Raw genomic sequence first — 24,703 nt, 5'->3', positions numbered from 1 at the left:
TGACTCTGGGACAGCAGAGTCCCCACATCCTCCAGGCGGCTTTAAGAGACGACCCTGAGAAATCTGCCCTTCCCTCCGGTCAGCCTGTCCCAAAATGTTCCCTAATGGTCCCTGGTGACTCACCTAGCTCTGTCCTGTGACCTTTGGTCTCATCTGGATATCTGAAATGCTGTTAAATTTACCCGGATGCAAAACTGTCTGGAGATGCCTGTGATAACAGCAACAGTGCTCCAGCTTGGCCTCTGCCCACCCCACAGGAAGGCCTACCCGAGATCAGGGATTAGAGCTGCCACCGGGAAGGGGTGGGTCTGCCCCCAGCTGGAGGCACCGCTGGGGCACCTCTGCCCCCTGAGAGAGCCAGACCTCGGGGTGGGGGGCCCGAGCCCTGTGGCCTCGACGTGCTTCTTTCCCTCTCAGGGCCTCGTTTCCCCATTAGGTAAGTGAGGGTGAAGCCGATGACGTCTTGTGCACCTCTTACAGGCCACAGTGGTGAACACGGGCCACTTTAACTGCGGCACCATCGATTGAACCAGCGATCGGGTGCAGGTGCGGGTGCAGGTGGGGGTACAGGTGGGGCTGGGACTTGTAGGAAGCCGCACTGCTGAGTCCGCATGTGCCCAACTCTCTCAGAGTCCCAGGTGGGGCTAAAACCCAGCCCCTGGCAAACATGGGAAGGACTCGCCACCCTCCCACCAGCTTGGTCAGACCAAGGCCCTGGGTGAGTTATATCTGTCCTGACAGGCGAGTTACAAGCTCCGTGCTGCCTGACTGGAGTTGTAAATACAGCCTATTAAGGTAATAAAAGAGTTGGTTCCAAAGTTTATTTCTTCTGGTTCCAGTCTTTACAGAGATTTCTTCTTACAGGATGTAGCTGATTTGGGGGAATCTAGTTAAGGGGAAAAAGTTGATCTAGACACAAATGAACAAAACAAAAACATGTCTGGAGAGAAACTGGCTTGCCTGGCTCTCCCCTTTTGGTGTGGTGTACCCAAACTTCATTTCTTAAAAAAAAAAAAAAAAGTGTTTAATTATTACCCTTGTCGACCTCTGTACCTTCTGGCTTCCTCCACCTCTGGCCACAAGACATGGCCATTCCTGGGGCACGACTGTGTAGACACAGGCACGCATCACACGGGCTCAGCAGAGTCGAGAAGGTAAGGCCGACGGGTGGTGGGCGGGCTCGCCGCTGTCCTCACACGGCCTGGGAGGGACTGTATTTACAGAAAGGGGACAGGACAGGGCCAGCCACGAGGGAAGCCTCGAGCCCATTTCCTCAGCATGTCTTTCGTTCCTCACGTCCTCCAGTGAAAGACACCTGCGTGGTGGATCTATTATGTGCGAGGGGCCTTCATGTGGGAAGTAATTCTGAGAAAAACGTTCCTTCCTTGAATGTGGTTCTACTGAGTAGACCCCATATCTACTAGTAAACACAATGCTCCTTTTTACGTTGGGAAAAACGGAGTTGGACCATGGAGCTAGAATGACTTTCCAAGCGTGTCGTTGCTGAGGATCAGGAGCCCAGAGGTGCAGGCGCCTGGCAGGGAGTTAGAAAACAGCGGAGCCTGTGCCGAGGGCTGCGCACACGCGTGGAAACCTGTTCCTCGGGGGCCTGAGCACTATCCCGAAGGGGTCCACACCCGCACTTTCCTGAGACAGCAGCTCAATCTGCTTTTGGAGTCAATCCCCACACCCCAGTCGCCGAGCTCCCGCGGGCGCCCATCTGCTGGGCATTTGCTGAATCAGGCACACGCCCTCCTTGCAGCCTCTTCGAGCTGGCAGGAGGAAAAGATGGAGACGAGCCCGAGAAAAAGGAGAGAGGATCAGAAGTCCATCCAGAGTAATGAACCCAAGACCACGAGTCTCCAAAAGGAGGTAAGGCGTGCTGAGCAGGCCTTCTCAAGCCGGCGGGGCGTGGTTCTGGGGAGCAGGCGGGGAAGTGCCCCTGACCTCTGGTTTGTACAGTACATCTCTGGAGGAACAGAATGTTGCACTTAACTTCCTTCCTTCTCGCCAGTGAGCTCAGCATATTCTTGTTAATACGTGTGCACTGGGCAAGCCTGGAGGAGCTGGTGTTTGCTCAGCCCCGTGGCCTCTTCAGGGACGGTCAGAGAGGCCCTCATGATGTTTGAGTCCGCCCTGTAGCGTCTTCACCAAATCTCTGTCCTCCTAGATCCAGTGCTAAGAAACTCCCACTCCTGCTTAGTGAGTCTGGCTGGGTGGTGAGCCTGACATGGTGTGCCATAGGTGAGCCCTCTGAACTGGAATACAGTAAGGGCTGGACTTGGAGGTATCTGCAGCCTTGGGGGGCCCAGAGCTTGTGTAAGATCGGGCTGGCATTGTGGGGTGGGGCTGGGGGAGATGGGAGTAGAGGCAAAAAGGAGCCAGGCGCTCTACACTGAGCAGGGAGCAGCGCTAGTCCCAGGTGGATGGAGCTACAGGGGGTGCAAGGGGAGGAACAGGCTGCAGGCTCCTAGGATGAGGAATGGGGGCCCGGAGCAAGATCCCCATGGCTTCCAGAGCAGGACAGCAGGACGAGTGGGCTGAGCTCTGGGCGGAGGCGCCCACTCCTGGAAGCACAGGGGACAGAGGGGATTGACAAGGGGTGGCTTGGACTGACTGGGGCTTGGCCGGGGACCTTGGGTCCCAGGAGTCTGCTGATAGGCGGCAACAGCCTTCCTTCATAAAAAGAGCACAACTGAGCTCGCCCAGCCAGGCCTGGCTCAGGCACTGGGGTGACTGCCGGCCTCAGCAGGGGGACTCTGGAGGCCCCCGCCGTGGGTGAGCCAGCCCCGCATTACAGGAGGGAAGCTGAGACTGAGGCCACAGCAGAAGCTGGCCCTGCTCCCTGGGACCCTCCTGCAGTGGTGTGTGTCCCCTGCTGGGAGCTTTGTTCTCTGGGCTCTAGCTGGAAGCCCTCCCTCTGCCCAGACAAACACAGCATGGTCACCTCGGGCTCCAGAAGTCAGGCCGGTGGCTTCTGAGGGCAGACGCTCAAAGTAGGGGCCTGAATCGGACACTGTCCTCCTTAAAATAGCGTTTTTCTTACTTGATTCATGTTTGATTAACACACAGTGAAATGCATAGATCCTCAGCGTTCAGTTTGCTGGGTTCTGACAAATGATCACCCCCACGGAGCTCCCCCTTGCCCTTTCAGACCCCCCGCCCGCAGCTCTAGCCCCGTGGATTTGCGGATTCGTTCTGCCTGTTCTGGAACCTCACAGGGATGGAACCCATCGGTGTGCACCGTATCTGAGCTGGGTCTTGGTAGGAAGCACATACCTTATCAAATGGCCTAGAAATTTCACAGCCCCCAGTGTTTCTGCCCCTGGAGGCCTCCATTGCTCACCTCCCACCCGGCCCTGTGACGCCCTGGCCGGGCCCCCAAGCTCTGATTTCCCTATTAGCTCCGAGGGAAAAAGCTTCGTTCTGCTCTGCCCAGGGAACAGGCATGTCCCTAGAGCCTTCCTTTTTTATATTTTTAAAATATATTTTTATTGATTTCAGAGAGGAAGGGTGAGGGAGAGAGAGATAGAAACATCAGTGATGTGAGAGAATTATTGATCAGCTGCCTCCTGCACGCCCCTTACTGGGGGTTGAGCCCACAACCTGGGCATGTGCCCTTGATCCAAATCAAACCTAGGACCCTCCAGTCCGCAGGCCGACACTCTATCCACTGAGCTAAATCAGCTAGGGCTAGAGCCTTCCTTTAAAATAAAAAATTGCTAATTATAGTTGACATTCAATATTATTTTATATCAGTTTCTGACGTTCAGCATAGTGGTTAGATATTTATGTAATTTACAAAGTGGTCCCCACAATAAGTCTGGTACCCACCTGGCACTGTACATAGTTATTACAATATTATTGACTATACTAGAGGCCTGGTGCACAAATTCGTGCACAGGTGGGGTCCCTTGGGGTTGGCCTGTGGGCATTGGGCCGAAACCCGCAGTCCAATGCTGCCTGCTGCTCCTGTCTGCTGCTCCCGCTCATCCCGGCCCCGCTGTGCCTGCCTCGGGCTCGAGCCGCCACAGTGGTACTCACCAGCCATGAGTCCTGCATTTGGCACCTGTCCTGAGGTGGGGGAGGCGGGGGTGGCGCGATGCGATCAGCCCACCAGATGGCCAGTGGGACGCCCTTGCTGGTCCGGATCCATCCGGCTGATGCTCGCACCGGTTGTCGGGAGCCACCTGGCAGCTGCTTTTCTATTTCTTCCTTGTGGAGTGTCTGGGGAGGGGAAGCGGCCCGGTGCCCAAGGCCAATTTACAGGAGGCTGGAGGTGCTGTCGGGATTGGGCCAGTGGTGCAGGTCAGCTCTCTAGAGATTGGACCTGCAGGACTACTGAGGGAGCGAGTGGCTGCCGCTGGGCTGGTGGGCCGCCAAGACCAGTCGGTCAGCTGAGCAGCACTCCCGCTGTGGGAGTGCACTGACCACCAGGGGGCAGCTCCTGCATTGAGTGTCTGCCCCTGGTAGTCAGTGCGTGGCATAGCGACCAGTGTCAACCGGTTGACTGGTCGACTGGTCATTTGGTCGCTTAGGCTTTTATATATATAGATCCCTATGCCGTACTTTACATCCCCATGATTATTTTGTAACTAACTGCCAATTTGTACTTCTCAGTACCTAGAGCCTTTCTCGTTGGGGATCGTTTGCTAAATCAGCCTTGAGCATCAGGGCAGCAAGGGCGGTGTATGGGACTTGTACCAGGTCTGCCTTTCTGTGCCTCCATTTTCTCTTCTGTAGAATGGGTATGATACAATATTCCTGACTCATGAGGCTGTTGTGGGGATTAATGGACTTAGTGTGAGCAAAGCCCCAGGAGCAGCGAGCACCCTGGTGTGACTCCTGCAGCAGCACCGGTGAAAGCTCCTGGGAGAGGGCTTCCTTGGGGCTGTGCTGGCCGCACCCAAGGGAGGCAGGGAGGGGCTGTGCTGGCCACCTGAGCTGGATCTGGTGTAGGACTAACTCTCTCCTTCCTCCACACCCAAGGTGGGCCTGCTCAGCGGCATCTGCATTATCGTGGGCACCATCATCGGCTCCGGGATCTTCATTTCCCCCAAGTCTGTGCTCAGCAACACGGAAGCCGTGGGGCCCTGTCTCATCATATGGGCGGCGTGTGGGATTCTTGCAACACTGGGTAACAAAGATGCCGCTCCCTGGCTGAGTCTCCTGGTGAATGTGGGGCTGGGCTATCTGAGCACGATCCTGTTCCCCGGCCTTGCTGCCGCCGGTCACTTTCAATGCTGGCGCGCAGTAGGTGTAAATCAGGCTGCGCCGAAACATCCAATGGCCAGAACTCAGCTTAGTCGGATGAGAGGGGACTATGTTGGGCCCTGTGAGCATGGCCCCCAGAGGGGAGGAGGGCTCTCCACTGGGCCACGCCTCACCAGGGGCCTGGGTCCCCTCCGCTCTGTGTTCCAGGTGCTCTGTGCTTTGCAGAGCTTGGCACGATGATCACCAAGTCAGGGGGCGAATACCCTTACCTGATGGAGGCCTTCGGCCCCATCCCTGCCTACCTCTTTTCCTGGACCAGCTTGTTCATCATAAAGCCGTCCTCCTTTGCCATCATCTGCCTCAGCTTTGCTGAGTACGCTTCTGCGCCCTTCTACGCGGGCTGCCAGCCTCCTGTAGCGGTGGTTAAGTGCCTGGCTGCCGCTGCCATCTGTGAGTACCCAAGTCTGAAACCTTGGGCAGGGGTCAGAGAAGACCTGGCACAGACGAGGTGGGGACACTCTGGTCTCAGGTCCTACATGTCCAGAAGGGGGCCTGGAGGGAGGTGAGAAGCGGGGCAAAAAGCCTGTCATGCTTTGCCCTCCCTGCTCTTCCCATGTGAGAGCTGTTAGAGGGTGCCACTGGCTGTGCGCAGGGCAGCGCTTGGGGAGCCGGGCTGCTGCTCCATCGCCCTCAGATTCCAAAGGGGAGGCTGGGAGGTTAGAAAGAAGCCTCCTTCCGGGGCCTTTAGAACAGAGGAGACGTTGAGCCCCCGACACAGAATGTTGCCCCCTCCCAGTGGTCATCACTACGGTGAATGCTCTGAGCGTGCGGCTGGGCAGCTACGTCCAGAACGTGTTCACAGCGGCCAAGCTGGTGATCGTGGCCATCATCATCATCAGCGGACTTGTCCTCCTGGCTCAAGGTGACCTTCAGCGGGAGGGATGGGGCGCCACGAGCACAGGCCTCCTTTTCACCCCGAGGTCTTCTGCTGAGCAGATCTCTAAGGCAAAAGCTCAACAGGATCGCCCGTTTCCCAGCTTCTCAGAGTTTAATAACCTCAGGTCATAAATCTTGCACATGGAGATGATGCAAAGTTCCACTCTGGTCGGCTGATACCCACTATTTACTGTCTGGCTTAATTACAGGAAATACAAAGAACTTTGAAAATTCTTTTGAGGGCACAAAGCTGTCCGTGGGAGCCATCAGTCTGGCATTTTATAATGGCCTCTGGGCGTACGACGGATGGTAAGGCACGAAAGGCAGCGCGTCTGGGTGTGGGTTCTTCAGGCTTGGAAAGCAATGGCTTCTGGGGTTTGGTGGGACCCTAAAACTCACCGTCACATCTCCATTTTGTTAAGCACCCCGCCCCTCACCCTTCGGTTCTCCTCGGGCCCCAGAGACACCTGCCCCTTTCCCAGTCCCTCTTGCGGCCCCAGCCCCTGGAGTGGCCTGTGAGCAGGCAGTGGAGGGGCCCCGGGGCCAGAAGCTTCCGCGGAAACATACAGCTCAGCCCATCCGCAGACCGTCAGGGCGCCCAGGACGCGACAAGGCGAGGATTTCAGCAAGGCGAGGATTTCCTTCAAGGAAGAAGCGTGGCCGTCCATGGCGTGGCCTTTCCCTCATGCACAGCATCTGCAGCCCTCATTCTCTTCTCAAAGAATTTTCCATTTTTCCAAAGCACCTTGGGGATACCGCCAATAATTCTTGAAAAGTCACGTGATTCCCACGGAGGGCAAAGACTTCCCACCGATGGGTGCGCAGATCTCTGCAGCGGGCGTCGCCAGGGCTTCCTCTGAAGGAAGTTACCACAGATTCCCCGGGGTTCCTTCCTGCGGTGGAGCGTCTGGAACCAGCCAACACTTACTGTTTGGTTTTCACAACCTCAGCGAAGTGTGATGCTCATGTTACTTTTCTCTTTCTAGGAATCAACTCAATTACATCACAGAGGAACTCAGGAACCCTTTCAGGTGAGAAAACCTAGTCAGGACAGGAGACAGGGGGCAGGCAAGCACTTTTCTCTTCTCCCACGCAAAGGGGGAACCGCTTGCTCCCATTACCCCAGGCCCCTGCCAGGCACGGAACCGTTTCCTATGCGCTCGTTTCCACTCATAGAGTTTGGTGTGGCTTGGTTTGGGGTAGTGGGATGACTGCTGATAGGAAGGGAGAACTCCAACTTTAGCTCCGGCTTATTTTGCTTATAAACAATTCCATTTGACTGCCTGGGAGTCAGAGGGAGAGTCTTTCTCATTTGAAGATGTCACATGGGCCTCTGGGGCTGTGCTGTTTCACGAGTGCCCTGCTGGGTGGGCCTGCGGAGGGGCCGCCGTGTCCCAGCCCACCACAGGGAGCAGAGGGAGGAAAGACTGGACAAGACCCACAGGCTTGTGAGTCTCTCAAGGGATGCTCTGGTCTGACTCTGGGTCCCCGGGGCCCTGCCCCTCACAGAAACCTGCCCCTGGCTATCATCATCGGGATCCCGCTGGTGACCGGGTGCTACATCCTCATGAACGTGTCCTACTTCACCGTGATGACAGCGACCGAGCTCCTGCAGTCGCAGGCGGTGGCCGTGGTGAGTTCCGGTCTCCGTGGGAGGGTGCTGCGTTCTGTGGGAAGGGGAAATGCTCAAGCCAAAGACCTCCCAGGGCAGGGAAATGATTGGCCAGGAGACGGGAGAGTGAACAGGTTAGGGCAGCCCCAAACACCCCCCTGAGGCCAAAGCGGGGCTGGCAGGTCCCCTTTCCCAGCACACCAGTGGCCTGGGGGCAGGCTGGCGTTATGACAGACAAGCAGGAGGGAGAGAAAAATGCAAGGGAGTCCCTGCGGGAGGGAGTTATAATAACGCAATGCGGACTTTGGACCAGGTAAGGAGGGGAGGACAAAGTGGGTGTGAGGGACAGTGGCAAAGGCAGGCGGTCCATGTGCTGGAGGCCTCTTGGAGTTGGGGTAGGACAGGAAACCAACTGGGAACAGACAATGAGGTGACGAGGGTGGGAGAGGGGGAAGCAGTCTTGGTTATGATGAGTTCACCTGGCGGAGTTCGGAGTTCGAGGGAGAACAAGTCACTCTGAATGTGGGGGCCAAGGAACTGAGAGGCCACAGTGACCAAACGAGACGGGGGTGACAGAATCCTGACGGCGAGGTGGAGGAGAGATTTCTGTCGCCATCCGAGGCGCTGAGATGCTCTGGGAGGAGAAGAGGCCCGTTGGTTGCCTCCGCAGTGGTTCCGGCCTTTCCTCCCCGGGAGGGGTCAGAGGCTGCTCTCCTGGGCGTGGGGGCCGGGCCTCTGGGACAACACAGCAGCTTTCTTGGGACCCATGGTTCTCGGGGGCCATGCAAGACCCTCAGGTCTCAATCTCACTTCTCTCACTAGACGTTCGGTGACCGTGTTCTCTATCCAGCCTCGTGGGTGGTTCCACTCTTTGTGGCATTTTCAACCATCGGTGCTGCTAACGGGACCTGCTTCACCGCGGGCAGGTAGGTGAGCCCACACTCACCCCCGGGACAAGGGCACCAGAGCCGACTGCACAGGAGATCGCCAGCCTCAGGGCTACTTCCTTCGGGCTCTGCAGGCTAACCCCCCCAAGCAGGAAACCTGACGTCCAGGGAAGGGAGCAAAAAGCATGGACAGGCCTGCACGCTGGCCCTGGACGTGGCTGGCCCCACCGAAGGGAGGCCCTAGGTTCCCCTTTGGGGGTAACAACGCTGCCGACTCCAGCACCAGGCAGTCTGGTGACACAGGCGAGAGAGGCCTTGGTTCACATGCAGTACTTTCTACTTTGTCCTTTTATTCACCCAATGATATTTCTTGATCATTGTCTCTGTTAATATACACACAATCTAGAACAGGGATTGGCAAACTTTTCCGTAAAGGACCAGACAGTGAATATTTTATTTTATTTTATTTTTTAAAAAATATATTTTATTGATTTTTTACAGAGAGGAAGGGAGAGGGATAGAAAGTTAGAAACATCGATGAGAGAGAAACATCGATCAGCTGCCTCCTGCACATCTCCCACTGGGGATGTGCCCGCAACCCAGGTACATGCCCTTGACCGGAATCGAATCTGGGACCTTTCAGTCCACAAGCCGACGCTCTATCCACTGAGCCAAACTGGCTTTGGCTAGACAGTGAATATTTTAGATTTCAACTCCATCTTTGTAGCACGAAAGCAAACAGTGATTATTATTTGCAGGAACAGCCTGGCAACCTTCTTGACCCTCCTGGTCTAGAGACAGTTATCAGCTGTGCTGTATTCTACTTTATGATTAGCATCCCTTAGCAGGGCTCCACTCGTGGCCTAGGTGGGGGTTGTTCTCATAAGCACTGCTGCGGGGGATTATTTTTTTCCTAATTTAAAAAAAGTTCAATTATAATTGGCATACAATGTTATATTAGTCTCAGATATACATAGTGGTTAGACGTTTATATAACTTATAAAGCGATTCCCAATAAGTCTAGTACCCACCTGGTACCACACATAGCTATTACAAAATTATTTTAAAAAAAATATATTTTATTGATTTTTTTTTTACAGAGAGGAAGGGAGAGGGATAGAGAGAGTCAGAAACATCGATGAGAGAGAAACATTGACCAGCTGGCTCCTGCACACTCCCCACTGGGTATGTGCCCGCAACCGAGGTACATGCTCTTGACCAGAATCGAACCTGGGACCCTTGAGTCCACAGGCCGACGCTCTATCCACTGAGCCAAACCGGTTAGGGCTATTACAAAATTACTGACTATATTTCCTATGCTGTACTTTACATCCGGGACTGTTTTGTAACTACCAATGTGTACTTCTTAATCCCTTCACCTTTTTCATCCAGCTCCCAGCCCCCTCCCATCTGGCACCCATCACTTTGTTCTCTTTACCTATCAGTCTATTTTTGTTTTACTTATTCTGCTCTTTAGAATCCACATATAAATGAAGTCACATGGTACTTGTCTTTCTCTGTCAGACTTGTTCTACTCAGCATAATACCTTCTAGGATGGTAAGATTTCATTCTTTCTTTAAAAAATATATTTTATTGATTTTTTACAGAGAGGATGGGAGAGGGATAGAGAGTTAGAAACATCAATGAGAGAGAAACATCGACCAGCCGCCTCCTGCACACCCCCCACTGGGGATGTGCCTGCAACCAAGGCACATGCCCCTGATCGGAATCGAACCGGGGACCCTTCAGTCCGCAGGCCGACGTTCTATCCACTGAGCCAACCCGACCAGGGCCTTCACACTTTTTTATGGCCAAGTCATATTCCACTTCATGTATGTAACACGTCTTTATCCGTTCATCTGTCAACGCACACTTCGGTTGCTTCCATATCTTGGCTATTGTAAATAATGCTGAAATGAATGTAGGGATGTGTGTATCTTTTCGAATTAGTGTTTGGACTTCTTCAAACAAATACCCAGAAGTGGGATTGCTGGGTCATACTGTAGTTCTATTTTTAATTTTATGAGGAACCTCCATGCTGTTTTCCATTCCGGCTGCACCAATTTGTATTCCCACCAACAGGGACAAGGGTGCCCTTGTCTCCACATCCCTGCCAACACTTGTTGATTTTTATGATGACAGCTATTCTGACAGGTGTGAGGTGATATCTCATTGTGGTTTGCATTTTTCTGATGACTAGTGACGTTGAGCATCTTTTCATATGTCCACTGGCCATCTATATGTTGCAGGGGGCATTCTTGAACATGCCTTTGCCCAGTTGTCTAGCATTCTGAGTGGATATCTTTCTGAATGTGAAATTGCCAAAGGTTAAACACTTACTTAAATAGATGAAATACATACCACAACATCATTTTCTAAAGCTGTATCAAAGTACAGGCAGTCTGATCCTGCAACTTTACATCTTCAAAGGTGTTTTGGCTATTTTAGATTCTTTGCATTTCTATGTGAATTTTAGAGTCAGCTTATTCAATTCTTTATTTAAAAAAAACCTTCTGGGATTTTGATTAGGACTACTTTGAATCTTTGAACATATAGATCCTTTTGGAGAGGATGGTCATCTTAAAAGTATTGATTCTTCTGATCTATGAGCATGGACTGTGTCTCTGTTTATTTGGGTCACCCTTAATTTCTTCCAAAAATGTTTTTTGCCTGGACAGTATGGCTCAGTGGTTGAGTGTAGACCTATGAACCAGGAGGTCATGGTTAGATTTCCAGTCAGAGCACATGCCTGAGTTGCAGGCTTGATCCCTAATGGGGGGCATGTAGGAGGCAGCCAATCAATGATTCTCTCTCACCACTGGTGTTTCTATCTCTCCCTCTCCCTTTCTCTCTGAAATAAATAAAAGTCTATTTTAAAAATGTCTTTAGTAGTTTTCAGTATACAGTTTTTGCACATATTTTTTCAGACTTAACTCAAAATATTTCATATTTTTTATGCCATTATATGTTTTCATATGTTTTTATTTATTTTAGACAGAGATGAAGGGCAAGGGAGGGAGAAGGAGGGAGAGAGAAACATCAATCAGATGCCTCCCAAACGCACCCCGACAGGGGACTGAACCTGCAAACAGGCATGTGTCCTGACCAGGAATCCAATTGGCAGCCCTTTGGTGCAAGGGACCACGATCAACCAACTGAGCCACACTAGCCAGCGTCCATTGTATTGTTTTTACTGTAAAACAATTCAGTTTCTGTTTGCTTATTGCTAGTACATAGAAACACAATTTTAATAGCTCTATTGAGGTTTAAATAGCATAAAATTTACTTTGTAATTTCACAATTCAATGATTTTAGTAAGTTTATAAAGCTACGCAAACAACATCACAAGCCAATTCTAGAACATTTCTATCATCCCAAAAACTTCCCTCATGCCTAGCTGCAGGTAATCCCCACTCCCACCTCCAGCTCTAGGTAACCAGTGATCTGCCTCTGTGTCTATAACTTTGATTTTCCAGACATTTCATCTAAACCAGTGGTTCTCAACCTTCCTAATGCCGCAACCCTTTAATACAGTTTCTCATGTTGTGGTGACCCCCAACCATAAAATTATTTTCGTTGCTACTTCATAACTGTAATTTTGCTTCTGTTATGAAATATAATGTAAATATCTGATATGCAGGATGTATTTTCATTGTTACAAATTGAACATAAAGCATAGTGATTAATCACAAAAACAATATGTAATTATATATGTGTTTTCCGATGGTCTTAGGCGACCCCTGTGAAAGGGTTGTTCGACCCCCAAAGGGGTCTCGACCCACAGGTTGAGAACCGCTGATCTAAACGAATACATTTAGGCATATGATCCATTTTGAGTGAACTTTGTACAGTTCTGTACCTGTGCAGATTGGGGGTGGGACAGGGACTTACATATCCTGGATTGTGTTGGATATAATTTTTATGGGGTCAAATCTAAGATCTTTGCTTACTGGTTTCTCAGTTTTCTATCTCACATAGACAAACCTTCCTCTCCTTTCAAGAACACCCACCTATATTTTCTTCTAGCATTTTATTGATCAATCTGGAACGTATTTGGATGTGAGGTATAAATCTCACTTTCCATCCCACCCTCAAACCTTTACCTATTGTCCCAGTGTTTATTGAATAGTCCACCTTTCCCTACTGGTCTGAAATGCCACCAGGATCATCCCCAATGTACTTGATTCACTTTGTTTCACTGGTAGGTCTTTTCCTGTGCTATTATCATCCATACATTCCACAGCCCCAGTGATGCTAAATCGGGCAGGACTAGTGCTCCCATGTCAGACTTCTCTTTGCCTGTTTAGCATTCCAGATGCACTTACAATAATTTTGTCCAGTCCCAAAAGTCCTGCTTGCATTTTGAATGCATGAAATTCACATATTGATTTTTAGGGAACTAATGGAATTTACTAGTAATATGTTTTTATTGATTTTAGAGAGAGAAGGGAGAAGGGAAGAGAGAGAGGAACATCAATGAGAGAGAAACATTGATCAGCTGCTTCCTGCATGCCCCCTGGCAGGGATCAAGCCCCCAACCCACACATGTGCTCTGACCAGGAATCGAACCATTGGCTTCTTGGTGCATGGGCTGACAACCACTGAGCCACACTGGCTGGGTGTAGAACCAATGGAATTTAAAGAATTTACAGCACCATCTTGAGTCTGAGTCTCCCGCCTCCACCTAGCAACTCCTTTCCTCCCACTTTCACTGACTTGTTCTGGGAATTAATACCATGTTTATATCTTTTTAAAGGTCAAATATGGAGTTTTAAATAGATGGTCCCTTTTGGCCTTTGTATTTCTGACTTCTAATTTTATTGTGTTGTAGTTAGAATATGTGATCTTTATGCTACCACTTCTTCATAAATTTTAAGAGTTCCCTTGTGGCTTACTGAAATCTCCTGCTTTCATAGTGGATTTGATTTTTACATTTTTAAAAATTATATATATCTCCTTGGTAGTTTGTCCCCTTTTTCAGTATGAATGCTCCTTTTTTTAAAAGTATATTTTATTAATTTTTTACAGAGAGGAAGGGAGAGTGATAGAGAGTTAGAAACGTTGATCAGCTGCCTCCTGCACATCCCCTACCGGGAATGTGCCCGCAACCAAGGTACATGCCCTTGACCAGAATCGAACCTGGGACGCTTGGGTCCGCAGGCTGATGCTCTGTCCACTGAGCCAAACCAGTTAGGGCTGAATTCTCCTTCTTTTTGCCTTAAATGCTCTTTTGTCTGATATTGATATCATTCAATGAGCCGTCTTTAGGCTGCTGTTTCTGCTAACATGTCCCATCCCTTTCATCATCAACGTCCGTGTCATAGGGCTGTTTCAACAAATCCTACCTCAGGGTCTCTAGTCGGCAAAGTGAACCTGATCACTTTCAATGTAATGACTGATGCAGCAGGATTAACTTCTAACATACTCCTCTGCATTTTCTTTTTTTAAAGAAAATCTTATCCTGCCCTAGCTGGTTTGGCTCAGTGAATAGAGCATTGGCCTGTGGACTGAAGGGCCCTGGGTTCGATTTCTGCCAAGTGCACAGGCCTGGGTTGCAGGCTCGACCCTCAGTAGGGGCCGTGCAGGAGGCAGCCAATCAGTGATTCTCTCTCATTATTGATGCTTCTCTCTCTCTCTCCCTCTCCCTTCCTCTCTGAAATAAAAATATATTTTTTTAAAAAGAAATTCTTATCTTTATTTATTACCCGTCAAATTATCTTAATTCTTTTTTTCTTCTGCTGACTTGCAAGTTATATTTTACTAGAGTAGGCCTTCCTTCCCCCAGCTGCCAGCACCGGCTCCCTCTGGCACCGGAACCTGGGCTTCCCTCGCAGCCCCCCTTTGTCCGGAAGGACGTCCAGTCTAATTAGCATATTAAGCTTTTATTACTATAGATTCTTTCAGCAATTACCCTTAAAATTCCGCATGAACACCTAATAGAATCTCAGTATCTCAATCCTCTTCCCTCTTGCGAAGGCTCTGCCTGGCATATCAGCTAGTGTATCAGCTACACCTTTTTATAAACCCATCCCTCCAAAGGAGTTCATCATAACAAAAATGAAAAATCCAATACTTACGTACATACAACATGCTTTATTGCAGTTTCCTTAGCATTGCTTCTTCAACCAGTAACTTCTGAGTTCAGCGATTTTGTTTGTTGTAGACTTTTTAATAGTTCCCAATGAGTATTGAAAAATAGTAAGTCTCCTAGCTGTTGTTTATCTAAAAGTGCATTTATTTTGTCAATAGTCTTGAACGATAGCTTAGCTATAGAGAACTTTAATCTGAAGCCCACTTCCCTCATCACTGAAAAATGATTTCTCATGAGATGCTGCTGTTGTGCTGATTGTCCTAATTTTGTAATTAATCTTTTAAATTCAGCAGCTTAAATTTTTTTCACTTTTCTTCCCACTATAATGTTTTTATCTGGGTATGCTTTTACTTTTCTAGAACTGGGCTCAATTTGAAGGCTCAGTTTGTCGATTCTGTGAAACCTCTCTGCTCCTCTTTGAATTCAGCTTTCTCCTGTTTCTTCTCTCAACTTCCTGTCCACGCTTTTCATTTCTCTGTGCTTCATACTTAGATATAGCTTCACCTTAATTTTTCACTGTATCTGTTGTTAAAATGTTTTTAAAATTTTTATAGAGAGTGGAAGGGAGCGGGAGAGACTCATTACTGTGGGAGTGAGACATGGCTCGGCTGCCTCCTACTGGGGACCGAGCCCACAGCTGGGGCATGTGCCCTGACAGGAATCGAACTGGCAACCTCTCAGTGCACCAGACCATGACCAACCAGCTGAGCCACACCCCCCAGGGCTGTTGTTGATTGAAACTTAATTACAGTAACTATTTCTTTTTGTTCAGCTCTTCTTCCTTTTTTCTCTGACATTTTACACTTAGTTTCAGATTCTGAACCATCAGGAGTTCTTGGGTGGAACGAGACCCCTTGCTTGCATCAGCTGACTTATCCTTGGTTTACCTGATTTTTTAAAAATAGGGAACTTCTGGTTTCAGGGAGCACAAGGCCTTCTGTGCTTGCTGTGTCAGGTGCTCCAAGCACTGGGGTCACCTGGGTCTGGACTACACTTCACATTTCTTTCTTTCTTTCCTTTTTTTCATTTGTGTTTTTGTTGTTGTTGTTAATCCTCACCCGAGGATACTTTTCCATTGATTTTTAGGGAGAGTGGGAGGGAGAGAGGGAAAGACAGAGAGAAACATCGATATGAGAGAAACACATCGATTGGTTGCCTTCTGCATGAGCCCCAACCAGGGCCTGGGCCAGGGAGGAGCCTGCAACCAAGTTACCTGCCCTTGACCAGAATTGAACCCAGGACCCTTTGGTCTGCAGGCCGACGCTCTATCCACTGAGCCAAACTGGCTAGGGCACTTCACAGTTATTTCTTGCACAACTTGCAGGACTCAGCGCAGGTATCTCCTCTTTGAAAGGGCCTCCCCAAGCCACCCCACCCGTACCCTAGCTTAGGTGACTCCACTGCACCAGGATGCAATTCTCTCACTCACTTCTGCGAAATTCACCCACGTCCGGAGGCCAGAGCCTGCCTGAGTACATCAGGGTCACAGCTCAGTCCTTCTCTGTGGCCTCGGTGGGAAAGCTGAGGACACGCTAGCTCAGTGATGGTGCAGCAGCCTGCACTCCAATCAGCTGACTTCTGCATTTTCCAGACTCGTTTATGTTGCGGGCCGGGAAGGCCACATGCTGAAAGTGCTCTCTTACATCAGCGTCAGGCGCCTGACTCCAGCCCCTGCCATCATCTTTTATGTAAGTATGAATTCCACCCTGAAAACATCCCACTTAAAGGCAGAGGGTCCCTCAATTTGGTTGCTAAGTGCAGTGGTTCTCAAATGACACAGGTTCTCTTAAGCCTCAACCTCAAACAAATGTATGAAAGAAGCTCAATGCCCTGGCCAGGTAGCTCAGTTGGTTAGAGCATTGTCCTGATATGCCAAGGTTGTGGGTTCGATATCCAGTCAGGGCACATACTAGAGTCCACCAATGAATGCATAAATAAGTGGAACAACAAATCGATGGTTCTCTCACTTTCTCTTCTTCCCTCTCTCAAAAATCAATCAGTAAATCTACAGTAATAAAAGAGAAAAACGGTAATTGGCGTACGGCGATACCATTTTCATTGGCTAATCAGGGCTATATGCAAATTAACTGCCAACTAAGATTGGCAGTTAACTGCCAACTAAGATGGGCAGTTAACTGCCAACAAGATGGCGGCTAATTTGCATATGTAGGCACAATGCAGGGAGGCGAAAGGGAAAGCAGGAAGAAGCCCCCTGCCACTGACAGTGATCAGAAACCCAGGGAGGAGCTAAGAGCCGGGGGGCAGGGCAAAGGCGGCCCTGGGGCCGCCTTTGCCCTGCCCCCCAGCCATGATCGGAGAATCAGGCGCCTTTGCCGCCCTGGCCAGTGATAGCAGGAAGTAGGGGTGGAGCCAGCGATGGGAGCTGGGCATGGTTGAAGCTGGCAGTCCCAGGAGCTAGGGGTCCCTTGCCTGGGCCTAAAGCGAAGCCCACGATCGCGGTGCCCCCCGCTGCCACTGCAGGTCCCCACTGCCTGGGCCGGACGCCTAGGCCAGAGGCGTTAGGCCTGGGCAGGGGCGGGGCCTGCAACCGCGGGGAGTTGTGGGTCCCCTGCCCAGGCCTGACACCTCTGCCAGAGGCCTCAGGCCTGGTCAAGGGGCCGATCCGGTGATTGGTGATTGGAGGGTGATGAGGGTCAACTCCTCTGGCCAAAGCATCAGGCCTGGGTGGGGGGCGGAGCCGGGGATTGGGGGGATATGATGGTCCCCTTGCCCAGGCCTGAAGCCTGGGTCAAAGGCGTCAGGCTTGGGTGGGGGGGTGGAGCAAGCGATCAGAGGGAGATGGGGGTCCCCTGCCCAGGCATGATTCCTGGGCCAGAGGCCTCAGGCCTGGGCGGGGGCCAGAGCCAGTGATCGGGGGGAGATGGGGGTCCCCTGTCCAAGCCTGACACCTCTGGCGGAGGCGTCAGGCCTGGGCAAGGGGCCGATCAGGCGATCGGAGGGTGATGGGGGTCAACGCCTGAGGACTCCCAGTATGTGAGAGGGGGCAGGCTGGGCTGAGGGACACTCTCCCCTCCCCCCACACACACACCCAGTGCACGAATTTCGTGCACCGGGCCCCTAGTAATAAAAATAAAAGCCCAAGACAATTCAGACAGTTCATTTAAACTCTGGCTCCTTGTTCTGAATTTATCCGTGAGAGATGCTGTTTGAACATTCCGAACTTGTATCCTCTATATATCTTACATGTACATTTGTTTGCCCTAGACACCTGGTAACAAACCATCACTTAGGGGGATAGAGAATAAGGCATTTACAAGTTAGCTACTGGCAACAGCTTCTCATTACGGTCCAGTAATTTAGAAGTCATGGGATCCTTGTGCAGTGAATGGCCCTTTGAGATCTTCTCAGTGGGGGATAGTCCTTGGTTGTGTGCAACTGCTTTGGGTACCCCGAGGCCATCCACTCAGCCTCAGGGCCAGACTCCTCCGCCCACCCCCAGAGGAGAACCACTATTCTCTGTAAATCTATTCCCTTTGAAGACGAGGAAACAGACCCAGAATCACAAGGCCCTTGGGATCACAGGGTGCGGACAGTGCATGTCACAACCAGACCCAGACAGCCTGAGTCTCATAGCCCAGGGCCCTTTCCCATGATGAAAACTCTCTGGAAGGAAAATTCATAATTAGGAAGCTGGTGCAGTATACACACATTTATATTTTGTGTTCCTCCCTACTTAAAATCACAGCTTCAAAGAGTCACAAATTTTCCAAGTCCTTTCCGTCAGGCCGCAAAGAGTACACCCATCATAGCCAGTCTGATTTAACCCCCGGGATAATGGGATAATGGGAGGCAGTTCTCCTTCATGTTTATCCACAGGGAAAGCTGCTTTTTCATCCCTCAGTGGAGGGATAAAGATGGTGTTTTATGTGCTAATGACCTAAGAATGTGTCCTTCTTTCCACTAGGGTATCATAGCCACCATTTATATCATCCCTGGTGACATAAACTCATTAGTCAACTACTTCAGTTTTGCTGCCTGGATGTTTTATGGCTTGACGGTTTTGGGGCTGATCGTGATGAGGTTCACGAGGAAAGACCTGGAAAGACCTATCAAGGTAGGTTTAATGTCCCAAATGTCACGGGTACCTTCGATTTCTTGAAATGAATGAGAGAGAGAGGTAACTACTTTAAATTCCAGGGGCATGACATTTCCAACCTGACCCTACTCTTCTCTGGAAGAACACATTTTAAAGTGCGGTTTGCTCTTCGTTTCATCTAGTTTATGATCCAATTAGCCATCTAGTTACTAGTTTACTAAGTTATCGAGAATACCTGTGGCCTAACCTGGGCAAGTCGTCCGTTCTGACAGTTCCAGTCTCTCTCAAGCCTGAGTTCATAGACTGATGGCGACTTCAGAATTCTGGCCCCAGACCCAATCCTGTGTCCGCAACCACAAATGTCACATCTGCAATCTGTTTGGGCTCCCTCCCGCCTCCCTGCATGGCCCCAGGAATCCAGATCTGGTGACTTGGGCTCCTCTCCTGCCCCTGAACCCACTGACTGACGTCAAGAGGTTCAGAAGTGGGACCATCAGACATTGGGGGGTCTCCTGATGTGATAAAAAGGAAGTGCCAGCTCCACCTCTCAGGTGTTCCTGCCTCCAGGTCCCACCACCAGTTCACAGGAAATATGAGGGATAAGAGGAGCAAGTTCCCAGGCAAAGCTGGCATTAACACATTAACACATTGTACAGGATAAATCCCTAAGGACGCATGACAAGATAAAAAAATAAAATAAAAAGGAAGGGAATAAACGTGTTAAAAACAAAATCTCTGCCCTAGCCTGTTTGGCTCAGTGGATAAGAGTGTCAGCCTGCAGACTGAAGGGTCCCGGGTTTGGTTCTGGACAAGGGCATATGCCTGGGTTGCGGGCTTGGTCCCCAGTAGGGTGCTTGCAGGAGGCAGCCAATCAATGATTCTCTCTCATCATTGATGTTTCTATTTCTCCCTTCCTCTCTGAAATCAATTAAAAAAAAATCCTTACCAGTTAAAGATGATTACTGAAAATGTTATAGTTAAAATGATAGGAAGTCTGCCATTTTCTTTATATTCCAGTGAAACAAACAAAAAAAAAAAGAATAAAGTTGGGAAAATTACTTAAATATTATTGAAACTGGGGAGGGAGGGGGACATAGATTTCATTAATTCTTCTTTCTGTATCAATGTCTTGGTTTTGAATAAAAAATTTTCCCTAACTGGTTTGGCTCAGTGGATAGAGCATCGACCTGCGGACTGAAAGGTCCCTGGTTCGATTCCAGTCAAGGGCATGTACCTTGGTTGTGGGCACATCCCCAGTAGGAGGTTGCAGGAGGCAGCTGATCAATGTTTCTAACTATCTATCTCTCTCCCTTCCTCTCTGTAAAATATCAAAATATATTTTTAAAAAAATTTTTTTCCAGAAGAAAAGGAATGTGCATGGCCAAATCATGACACGTGCTGTTTTGCCCACAGGTGCCAATTTTCATCCCCATCTTGGTGACTCTCATATCCGTGTTTTTGGTTTTGGCCCCAATCATCAGCAAACCCGAATGGGAGTACCTCTACTGCATGTTATTTATACTGAGCGGCACTGTATTTTACTTCCTTTTTGTCCACTACAAGTTTGGATGGGCTCAGAAAATCTCAAGTAAGTGTCAACAGAGGGGCAGTTCTTCTATTAGGGCAGCACACCGGCCCTGGGCCTCCTCAGGCAGCTGGCAAATTTCACCACCACTTTGTGAGGACACGACCCCTTAACCTCAGTGTGACAGCTCTGGGTCCACCTGTGGCATCCTCCTTTGTTTCCATCAATTACTGTAACAAGTAGAAGGGAAGGCACCATTTTTTAAAATTGTGAAATACAGATAAACCTTACCATCTTAACCATTTTAAGCACACAGTTCAGTGGTGCTGCCCTTCCCCACTGTTGGGCACCCAACTGCAGAGAACCACAGGCAGCATGTGGGAGGCTCAGTAGCATCCCAGAGACACCCAGGAGGTGACAGACTGAGACAAGGGCCCGAGCCGTCAATGCCAAGGCCCCTAGCCGTCAATGCCAAGGCCCCTAGCCGTCAATGCCAAGGCCCCTCAGCAATCCTGGGTCTTTATCCTATACAATAAAAGCCTAATATGCAAATCAACCGAACGGAAGAACGACAGGTGGAACGACCAGTCACTATGACGTGCACTGACCATCAGGGGCGGGAAGACAAGGCAGCAGGAGCTGCCCCCAGCCCAGCCAAGGTGGGTGCGAGCGGTGGTCTCCCAATCACCCTTCTGGTGGTCCCACAGATCGGCCATGATCGCCAGCCAGGCCTAGGGACCCGACCGGTGCACAAATTTCATGCACTGGGCCTCTAGTCTATTATAAGGCACTTGTTTAAAACTTTAACTATATAACTACTTTCATTTTGAAAAAGAAAGTAGTGCCAAAGTTCATCATGATGACTCGGCAGTACATCCATGTGTATGATGTTCACCAGGTCTCATCCTGTTTGGCACATCCCACTGCAAGGAACTCCAGCTATAAAAGCTTCCAGGCCCCGAGCATGATGGGTGTTTCCTGGACTCCCTCCCCCTGTACCGGAGTTCCTAAAGGCAGGACTCGGGCTGGAGCTATTCAACAGCCACTTAACACTATTGAGTGAATGTGATTAAAAATCTGCCTCTGCCTTTCTCCTTAGCGTGTCTGAACAGGGAAGTACAACCCTCTCGTCAGACACGCCCATGTGGTTACTTACCTACATGAACTTAGGTCGACACGCAGGTAAAGGTAGGAAAGAGCAAACTCCCGGGTGAGGTTTAGTCTGACTCTCAGGGACGAGGATGCCTAGAGCTCGGGCAGGTCCCAGGTCCTCTCAGCCTCCATGTCCTCCCTTGAGGAACCAGGTACCACCTCTTACCTGACAGCCGTGTCATAAACAGGAGGGGATCTGTTTCATGTTAACAAAGTGAAACCAAAAACAAAATCTAGCTCTATACTTCCACCAAGGACTTGTTTCCTTTCCTGAAACAGCTCACCCCATCCCTCCTCTTGAACCTAACCCTAAGCTGAGGGAGGGATTGCAGACACAGTACTATAGGAAGGAAAGATAATTTATTACTGTTTAAAAGCAGCTATTTTTCCTCATACCTTTGAAAATAAACTCAGATTTGATTGTGCTGACAGAGAATCTAGCCAGGTTGACTTAAAACCTAACGGTACAAAATGTCTCCCCCCACATACTGTATTTTTATTGACTCTATTGGGGTGACATTAATAAAATTATATAGGTTTCAGGTGTACAATTCTATAACACATCATCTGTATATTGTACTATGTCACCACCCCAAGTCAATCTAGTCTCCTTCCATCACCACCTATCCCCCATACCCTCTTCTCCCTCCCTCCAAAAATATCTTCTCAGCTTCAGAATATTTAGCCAAGCTGCTCCCTACAAAAACCAGTAAGACGTTGGAATTAAGCCGGTGAAAAGAGTGAACAATCTGTGTTTTAAACAAGATGAAGTCTTCAGTGATTTCAGACTCATATTCAACCATTGGTCAGTGGTAAACATATGCATATAATTGAGTCATTTCATATTTTTCCTACAAATTGTTTGGTGGCAATAAAATATTTAGCAGGTCTCTAATGCTTTAGGGGGAATAACTTGTGCCCTAAGAACCACTGAGCTGCCAGGATGGTTCTGCCTGCCTCCCAGCACCGTGGGTGAGGCCCCGGAGCGCGGGCCTAACAGGACTCGCCGCGGAGTAACAGCAGTGCTGCTCACCACTAAGCCTGGCAAACTCGTTTCGTTAGCTTCCTAACGGCACTTTCTGACTCTCACCCCAGAGCCCGTCACCATGCACCTTCAGATGCTGATGGAAGTTGTCCCAGCGGAGGAAGCTCCAGAGTAACAGACTGTCGCCCGCAGCAGGGCCAAGCGGTGATGGACTTATTTTTGTAAGCAATTATCTGCAGTTATTTCTTCCTGATGTTTTTCTTAAGAAAAAAATGTACTGCAATGTCTATAATACTGGCATTTTTAGATATTCACACCTACTTAAATAAAGAGAATTGTTTAAACTTAGTGATCAAAAGGTATACAAAAAATTGGTGAAACTTTTGCTTTGTGTGAAACAGATTTTTAAAATACAGAAGTACAAATGTTTACCCATTCTCCTCCCAAGACTAGTGCCACCCCCATATTTAACCTGGGATGTGCACGGCAGGCCTGTCCCAGGCGGATGTCGCGGCCCCACTGCAGAGCTGACCACCGGGAACCGAGGGCGCTGCAACCAGCGGTCAGCATCCCAGCTCCCCAACAGCCGTCACTGGCGTTTTGGTCAAACAAGAAAGCGTGGTGAATAAAGTTCTATTTTGCATTTGGCACTCAGGGAAAATGCTGTCTAAAAAGTGTAAAAAATAAACATTTCTGTGAAAACACTAATTTTATTGATATACTTCAAAAGAGATCACACAACTAAATATGGGAGCAATTTAGAAACATAAAGACAAAAGTACTTTTACCTTAGATTTCAGAAATCTTCCCCAAACATGAAATCAGTACATATTAATAGAACAAAAAACAATTAGTAGCTGTCTACATTTCACAAGTCAGTGTCCTGTCCTGCAAAACGTTATTTAGACCTCCAAACAGTAAATATAAATGTCCGAAAAAAGAAATGAGGGTTAGTTTCAGGTAGAGCCCTCTTCCCCTGTAATTGTTTTTTTAATCCTCACCAGAGGACATGTTTTGTTTCCTTTTCTCATTGATTTCAGAGAGGAAAGCAGAGAGAGAAACATGGATGTGAGAGAGAACCATCAATTAGCTGCCTCCTGCAAGTGCCCCGAATGGGGATCAAATCTGCTCAGTATGTGCCCTGACCGGGAATTGAACCCACAACCTTTTGGTGTATAGGACGACACTCCAACCAACAGAGCCACCCGGCCAGGGCCTCCCTGTACTTTCACTTAGCTGTTTGTGAACCACAGTGAGTGAGCCTTCCGTCTTGACAGCAGGGCCCCCCGCATTCGTACATGGGAAACACATTTGTGCAGCTCTAGGACTTGCTATTTGCTATGTTTTTTAAGAGACTGAGTACACTGAGCATAAACTGTAGGTGGCTGACAAGCCCAGGGAAAGCCAGTGCAGCTCAGGAGGCTGGGCTGGCCGCCAACCCCAAGGCCTCCTGCAGCCGGAGCGAAGGCCATGCCTACAGACACTGACACCTCATGAGGACTTAGGAGAGCTCCGCAGTCAAAACCTTTGCCAGCAAAGACCGAGCTTCCTATTTCCCGAAAAGCCCGCCTGATTTAGCTGTGGGAGCCAGGGCAGCAGCAGGGATGTGCTCCAGCCGCAGTCCAGGCTGCGCACCGTGTCCTCCTGCCAGGGCGGTGGTCTGACCTCCTGCTCAGAGCCGCCTCCCACAGCAGAGGCCCTGAGCAGCAGCAGTGCTCTGGGCACCTCCTGAGGAGGGGCAGCGTGGTAAACAGGCCTTGTTTTACAGATGAGGAAACTGAGCCAGTGTGACCCAAACCTGCCCACGGGACAGTCTGGCGACAGTTTACCTCTTCCACACAGTGCTTCTACCTGGGAGACCCGCGCACCTGAGCATCTGTGCTTTCTGGTGTGAAAAAGAACAAAGACCTTGGGGCAAGTCGCACAGCCGTGTTCTAGAGCCGCTTCTCCACCTCTGGGCGCGGCTGCCCTCATGCTGAATGAAGATGTGCACAGCCCTTACATTTCCCAGGGGCTCTTTCTACCTTTTCCAATTCACATGAACAGTCAGGCTCTGGGCGCCACATTTAAGGGGTAGTGACAGTACACATTCCTCCCAACTGTCTTGTGAACCTGGTGCCCCAGCCCCAGAACGGGGTCATGAATGTTGTTAGGCGTCATCACACCCAGGTGTCCTGAGGATTACCTGCAGGCACCCCACAGGTCCTTTTCCTTTTCCACTGAAGGGGAACCTTCGCCTCACT

General features: G+C 49.7%; 1 protein-coding gene across 2 annotated transcripts; it reads left to right on the top strand.

The window, feature by feature from the left end:
* Positions 1–1,118: 1,118 nt before the first annotated feature.
* On the top strand, positions 1,119–23,166 carry SLC7A9 (solute carrier family 7 member 9). Of its 2 annotated transcripts, XM_081107472.1 has the most exons (14): positions 1,119–1,154; positions 1,763–1,872; positions 4,990–5,137; positions 5,422–5,664; positions 6,011–6,136; positions 6,360–6,459; positions 7,137–7,181; positions 7,660–7,783; positions 8,585–8,688; positions 16,333–16,429; positions 18,667–18,816; positions 20,212–20,386; positions 22,571–22,681; positions 22,909–23,165. In XM_081107472.1, exons 2-13 carry the CDS (start codon positions 1,789–1,791, stop codon positions 22,633–22,635), a joined length of 1,461 nt encoding a protein of 486 aa, XP_080963598.1. In that variant the 5' UTR covers positions 1,119–1,154; positions 1,763–1,788; the 3' UTR covers positions 22,636–22,681; positions 22,909–23,165. The 2 variants fall into 2 exon arrangements, with proteins under 2 accessions (XP_080963598.1, XP_080963597.1); XM_081107471.1 differs by having other exon boundaries at positions 22,571–23,166.
* Positions 23,167–24,703: the final 1,537 nt, after the last annotated feature.

The sequence above is a fragment of the Myotis nattereri genome, assembly GCF_964212035.1.
Source record: "Myotis nattereri genome assembly, chromosome: 15".
Taxonomy (NCBI): domain Eukaryota; kingdom Metazoa; phylum Chordata; class Mammalia; order Chiroptera; family Vespertilionidae; genus Myotis; species Myotis nattereri.
This window is presented reverse-complemented; position numbering and strand designations above follow the sequence as displayed.